Source organism: Xenopus laevis, chromosome 2L, assembly GCF_017654675.1.
Source record: "Xenopus laevis strain J_2021 chromosome 2L, Xenopus_laevis_v10.1, whole genome shotgun sequence".
Classification (NCBI taxonomy): domain Eukaryota; kingdom Metazoa; phylum Chordata; class Amphibia; order Anura; family Pipidae; genus Xenopus; species Xenopus laevis.
In genome coordinates, this window is record NC_054373.1 from 150,058,664 (window position 1) to 150,065,888 (window position 7,225).

The following is a 7,225-nucleotide window of genomic DNA, read 5'->3' on the forward strand; positions in this document are numbered from 1 at the left end:
TTTGCGGGAAAAAATATGATTTTCAAATTTTTTCGGATTTTTCACCCAAAAACTCAGGTTTCGTATGCTTTTTACCTGAAAACTCTGAAAACCTCGGGGTATTGCACGGAACCCAGCACACATTAAAAAAATCATTGGGACTTCTCCCATTGACTTATATGCAACTTCGACAGGTCTGAGATGCCGGATTTTCTGATTTGGACTTTTCCATCCTCGGGGTTTAATAAATTCCGAAAAGTTCGTGATTTTTTAAAAGTCTAGTTTTATTTAAAAAAAAAATTACAAATTTTTCGCCATTTTTGCATTCGGAGTTTAGTAAATAACCCCCTTAGTGTTCTTTTATTAATAGACACGGTTCATATAAAGGATTTATTCCTTGTCTAAACTATAGGGTCACAATTTATAATTATTTAAAAATAAATGTAAAAAAACACAGCCTTTTCTTTCCAACAAAGAAGAGATGCCCAGCTGACGGCCTACAGGCCAGATACATCTGCCATGTTTGTATGGAGCCCAGACTGCCAAAACTTTAAATATCCATTACTGGATACCGTCATCATAGGAACTGAATCTGTGCACTGTACATGCTGTATGTTGGGCAACTGACCCACAACACAGTAGTGCTGAAAAGTTCATAAAGAATCCTTGGTGCCAAGATCTACAATTCTTAGTCAGAGAAGGAACAGTAAACACACACAGATACAGAGGAAACTGTGATCAATTAATTTAATTAGGTTTTATATGCAACATGAAATAATAGTGAAATATCTGATTTCAGGAATAGCTGCAGTTCTACTTCTCAGTGTTGTGACTGCTGTGTCCTGCTTAGATGTTCTGAAAAATAAAATCACATGGAGTGTGTATTAGGAGATGAAACTGTTCTTTACTCAGCGGAGCAACTAATCAGATACCAATAGCAATAGTAGGAAAGATTGTCCATCTCAGAACCGTCTATTACAAGCAGAGCATTTACTTCCCATACAGAAAACCCAAACACAAGCATACACACGTACCCATACCCACACTAAACCTCCAGGTCTGACAGGGCATTTCCCTAATAACTTACATTGTTGATCCAGTCGATGTAAGCAGAGACTCTTGTGAACACGGTGGGCTTCAGGTAAGCATTACATCCCAGGGAGGACACAAAACTGGCAATGCCATGAACTTCATAGATGCCATTGTTAGGACAGTTGAGGGGACCACCAGAATCTCCCTGTAATGGGAGGAGATAAAAGGGTTGCTCACATATTCTAGCATATAAAGGGGTTTCCAACCTACAGCCTTTATCTGTAAGACATGGCTATGTGTTGTATTTCAACTATCTGAATTAAAACATTTAATTCCACTGCATAAATCACTCCACAATTGTAAAAGAATGTAACAAGGGCGGCTCTATAAATAGGTGGGGTTAAAGGGGGAACCCTATACATCCAACGTCTTCGTTATTTAAACTGCTGCTGACATTTCCATGTTTTTACAGGGCTATTCACAGGACTCCTGTTGATATATTTTCAAAAAAAAATGGCTTCCCAGCCACCCGCCTTCCTGTATTCTATTGCAGTCATAAAAAGATTATACTCTGATGCTTGTTGAGAAAGCGCAAAGCTAGTGATCTTACATTGCATCCAGCAGTAACTCCATCACCACCAGCGCACACCATGGAGGTCTTGACTGTGCTTCCCCAGTAGGAAGAGGTAGAGCAAGTTGCATGGGCTACTGAAGGCAGAGGGGCCTGCTGCAAGATGGCGGGAAGTGGTCCATTGGCTGCAAGAAGAGACATCATTGTTCTCATGGGTATTTTAATGAGAGACATATAAATCCAATCTAAGTCCTTCTCTTGATGGATGTACTATAGTGAGTATGGGAAGTAAGGGTAAGAAAGAAAGATGTAATAGATGGGAGAGGTAATGAAAGGTCCACCCTCCAAGAGCCACGCACAGATATATGGACAGAAAAGCAAGCTCCTCTCTCTGAGTGTGTGTGTGTGTGTGTGTGTAAATAGCCAAGTCAGATAGATAGATAGATAGATAGATAGATAGATAGATAGATAGATAGATAGATAGATAGATAGATAGATAGGTAAGAGGGTGAATACCCTTCTTATAGCTAAGATAAACTTACTGACAGTCCTGCCCCATCCAGTAATGATACAAGGGGAATTATGAGCCAGAATAACTCCATTACTGGGGAGTGCAGCCAGTTGCACTTTACTGTTCAAGGAGGCGCTGGAGGCCAGATGGAGCACAGCAATGTCAAACCTGCAGTTTAGGAAATAAAAACAAGGTCAGTTGCTTTTAGGAGACAGTTCAATATAAATCTAAAGCTGAGGGCTGTGCAATCTATTAATGATTGTTTTGGTATTCAATCAGGGATTTTCTTTCATATAAGAAATTGGAGAAAAAACATTATCAGTTATGGTCAAAACTGATGCATGTTTGCCACAACGTGATAATGATATTGAATAATAAAGTTGCCAAAGGTCATCTTTTTTGTTGGCTAAGAAACCTTTTGTTGTGCCTTTCACAAATAAAAAACTGGTATATTAAATAAGTATTATTGGCAATTGACCGATAATAGTAAATATCAGGAGACATATTTTCCCACATTAGGAATTAGAACAAGTATTTTTCTTACTATATTTAGTAAAGTCTACAAACCCCCTCTAAAATTCAAGTAGTAAATTGCCTATTCTGTTTTCCTACATCTTACAAACTAGTTAAAAGGAATTAATGATTGTGGGATGGAGCTGCTCATACAATTTCAGGTCTACGTTCTATATGATTTAAAAATCTTTAAAATGCCTGCTTGTTTAACTTGGTAAACATTAAAAACATTTTCAATAATAAAAATATCTTTCTTACCCAGCTGCAACACTGCTTGGGTTCCAGTTGACGTGCTTCACAATTTTAGAAACAGCAATGATCTGCTCGGAGCCATCGTTCACACTCAGATTGTGCTCACCCAGTATGACACGGAATGGTCCGGCCCTTTCCCCAAGAGTAGAAGAGAGTAACATTATTGTTACTATTGTGCTGATGTCAAATTAATATTAAACCATTTGCACTCAGTAGGCGTTATTAATTCCTAGTTTATTTTGCTTACAGCACATTTGTAATCATTTTTGGAATTTCTTGCAAACTGTAGAAACTTTTATACAAATAGCCGAGAAGTACATTAATTCAGCACATATCGCTGAATTTTATATATATATATATATATATATATATATATATATATATATATATATATATATATATATATATATATATATATATACACACATATACAGTATATAGAAATATCCACAATAAAAGTCTGCATTTGCGGGTCTTATGCGGAAAGTGATTTTGTTAATTCAAATAAAGCATGATGAATCCCAGACCCAGATAATTATGCTGATACTGGCTATTTTATAGACTTGCAGGCAGGTGAATAACTAATAAAAACTTTTAGATCCCTGGCCAGTATATGCTGCAGTATAGAAATAAGCATATACTTTATGACAATGAAATATACTGTGACAATTTGCAAGTACCAACACAATTACCAACAGTCAGCATCTTAGCAGAATGAATAGAATACATAGAATCTATTGGGGGTTACCAAGAGAGCTGTATCTATGTTACCTGTCCACGCAGTGAGCGGCAGTCAGGACTCTGTCGGGGCGGATCAAGGAGCCTCCACAAGTGTGGGAATAGCCGCTGCCAGATTGGATCTGGAGTGAGATCTGGAGATGGAAATAACATGATAGTGTCAAAAATACAAAGGGATTAAGGGAGGGACGTGGGAGCACAACATGGTCAACAATAATGGAATTGCAACTGACCTGGCTGCAAACTGATCAATAATAGATAAAAGGGATAAATGCAAATTCCCTGGCCCAGCATTTTTATTAGTAAAACCGGCCAGGAAACAGTGGATAGGATAACCATTTGTTTAATGTATGGTTTATAACATTAGTTAACCCAATGCACCCAATGCCATCACTGACCTGCCATGGCCAAGAATTTGGGGAAGCATTAGTTCCTCCTACCACACGAGAATTATCCTCCAGGAAGCGGAGGTTTCCAGAACAATGTCCTGCAGTTAAAAAGGAGACAAAATGACACAACATTTTAAACTTACACACAAATTGTTTTATATTTGCAAAAAAACAAATATATCAACCCTATGGACGAGCCTAATATATCTAGGGTAGAAAATACATTTTCTTCTAATTAACCATTCGGTTCTGCTTCCAGGAGAATCTAGGAGAACCTCCAAAATTCTCACTATAAACATCCCTCAGTGTAGGTCAGCCACGTGCTGCTCTGGGGATCAGCCCCAAAGTCTGGGAATTAACATTAAAGGGACCAAAAACAACAGATGGGAAGCCTTTCCTGAAGGTCAGATACAGTGATAGTAGGAGCTGATTGACATCATATATTCAAGTACTGTTATATACTTTAGTTATTAGATGTAAACTTTAAGGCATCTGTTTATATAAAATATTTAAAATGAACAAAAATTCCTGATTAAAAGATTCAATACCAATACATGTTTTAGACAATCTGGGGCTCATTCATCAGTAAGGTACAGTGCACACAAGATAAGTTAACAGCAGCCAAACACTTAAAATAATTCTGAAAATAATTATAATAGTGATGTAAGAATAAAATCAAGGTCTCCCTATAAAACATATTTACTGGTCTATAAACAGAGGATTGACCACAACTACACACAGTGTAACTATGTTACAGGTTTTATAAAATTAGAAATAGAAAAGTACTTGAGCACTTGAGAAAGGGGGTTGATCCCCTGAAACATTGTGCAGAGATCTGAATAAATCATAAAAATTCAGCACATTTTGTTTGGTGAGTGCCATTTGATTTCTCTTTGTTATTGCTAGAAATAGAAAATACCCCGTATGTAATGATTAAATTAATATCTAGTGATAAATTAATTCCCTTCCAATAGGATAAGTGGTTAAATTAAAGTGCAGTGCGTGCCTAATCAGTTAGTTTATCAACAATTTTAAGTAAAAAGCGATCACTTCCCAAACCAATTAATTCCCAAGCCAATTCATAAATATTAAATAGAAATAGAAAGTGCCAATTAGTGCATATATCCAATGACTGTTGCCCGATTAAAAATGACAATCAGTTCATTGACAATTCATGATTAGGCTCAAATAAATTGAATTAAAAATGACCAAAATTCATTAGGAAGTACCAATACTTATAAACAAAGTGCTTTTACTAGATTGATATTCTAAAAAAATTCATAAATATACTAGAATTGTAAAGTGCCAGGCATTTAAATATCTATTACTAGAGAGATTAGTTAATAAGGTTTTATAAGAAATATTTTACAATATCCATTACCTCCATTTAAGAGGTGCAGGGGAACCCTAGAACTGTTAATTTAATGGGCAGTTTGTTTCTTTCCCTGGAGTTTAGGTATTTATCAGGTTCCATGAAGTTTAGTTGGTTATCCTGTATAGGGAGAGATTCATCTTTTTCTACCCTATGTACCCGTTGCACACTGAATATTCTTGATACTACAGCATATTAAGATTATAATTTTATAATACTGGCAGTAAAATAATGGGCATACAGTGGCTAGAGAAAAACTCCCAATAAGGTGTTCACATAGTATTAGAATGTAGTAAGTCTTACCACCAAGGACCAATACAGCGAGTACCAGCAGTCTCAACATCGTGCTTTAGTGTCAGGTACAATTGTATCCAAGAGACCCTTTTTATTTAGTTCTCTGAAGGCAGCAAGAAAAATATGTGGGAACAACTTTAGACTGTGCAGGTGTACTGGGTGACAAAAGTAGTATTGCTGGAAATGGAACAGTAAATATAAGTATTTGTAGGGCAAGGACACGACTATCTGAAAAAAGATTACATATGGTTTGTATACTGTACAATTAGATTTACTAATAGCCCAGCTTTATTGTATGGGGTATGGGATCCAGTATCCAGAAAACCTGGGACCTGTATTTTCTTCTAGATGTGGTGTATTTCTGTAATTTTAAACATCATGCTTTACATGTACTGAAACTGAAGCACTTTAAAACAATTTTATAAATGTATCGGATCTATTAGCCTTACACTATCAGCAATGGTAAAGCCTGTTTGGATAAAGGGGTTTCCTGATAACAGACCCAGATGTGTTCTTATGGAAAAAAACAAAAGAAAGTTGGTTACAGTCAGATGTCGGGAATCAGAGTAGTGGTAGTAGATTAATAAAGGAGGAATATGATTCAGATATTTTTATTTACCTCTAGCGGGACAGATAAACTTATCAGATGCCAGAATATATCAGTAGGACCAGGGTTGATCTGATGCAAGCTTATATTTTATGCACGGTGTTCCAGAATATAGAATGTATTATGCTTATACTTGTATGTCATACTATGAGAATGATTGCCAATAGAAGCTCCTTAACCAGGACCAAGCACTAACAAGGATTGAAATGATGACAGATACTCTTGTTGTTGACATTTTAGGGAACAGTTTTGCCTCCTGAGGAAATTAGCTTTTCTTTTATGGTTGAAATACTTTAGGGTAGAAAGGTTAAATGTGGCATAAGGCTATGGGGCAGATTTACTAAAGGGCGAAGTGACTAATGCTGGCAAAGATTTACCAGCGTTACCGTTTTCAGGAAATTAGTTGATTTACTAACGGGTGCAGGCGTTACTTCGCTAGCGAAGGAGACAGGGGCGTAACTATAGAGGAAGCAGACCCTGCGGCTGCAGGGGGGGGGGGCAGGAGGTATAGGGGCCCCATGAGGCCCTAATTCATATACAATTTCAATAAATATTGGAGAAACAAGTCAACCTCTAAACATTTTGGGGGCCTGAAAAATAATTTGCTGTGGGGCCCAGTAATATCTAGTTACGCCACTGGAAGGAGATAGACGCTAGCGGTGATTTGCACTCTATCGCCAGGCAAATTTTCATTCTAGTGAATGGACGTTACTCCGCAAATTCACAAAGATGCGCATTTTACTGAACAATACCTCTTTCCCCAGACTTGCCTTCACCAGACCAGGTGAAGTGCAATGGAGTGCATAGAACTTCTTCATTTTTCTGTTACTTACATCATATTTTTTAGTGGAAAAAGTTTCTGTCCAAAAAATACTGGTGTCCTTTTCTTTTTTCAGAGTGACAGCCTGCAAAAGTCCTTAAAATCTTTTTCGGTAACCGGGTTCCCCCCTCCATTTTCTAACATTTG

The 7,225-nt window shown here is 37.1% G+C and overlaps 1 protein-coding gene across 2 annotated transcripts; it reads right to left on the reverse strand.

Moving 5' to 3' along the window:
- Positions 1-307: 307 nt before the first annotated feature.
- On the reverse strand, positions 308-5,767 carry cela1.1.L (chymotrypsin like elastase 1, gene 1 L homeolog). 2 transcript variants are annotated; one of them, NM_001086308.2, is given in 8 exon segments: positions 308-834; positions 1,067-1,216; positions 1,622-1,767; positions 2,125-2,261; positions 2,865-2,990; positions 3,630-3,730; positions 3,995-4,083; positions 5,661-5,718. In NM_001086308.2, coding segments are annotated over 8 exon segments (798 nt in total). In that variant the 5' UTR covers positions 5,701-5,718; the 3' UTR covers positions 308-825.
- Between the last annotated feature and the right edge of the window lie 1,458 nt (positions 5,768-7,225).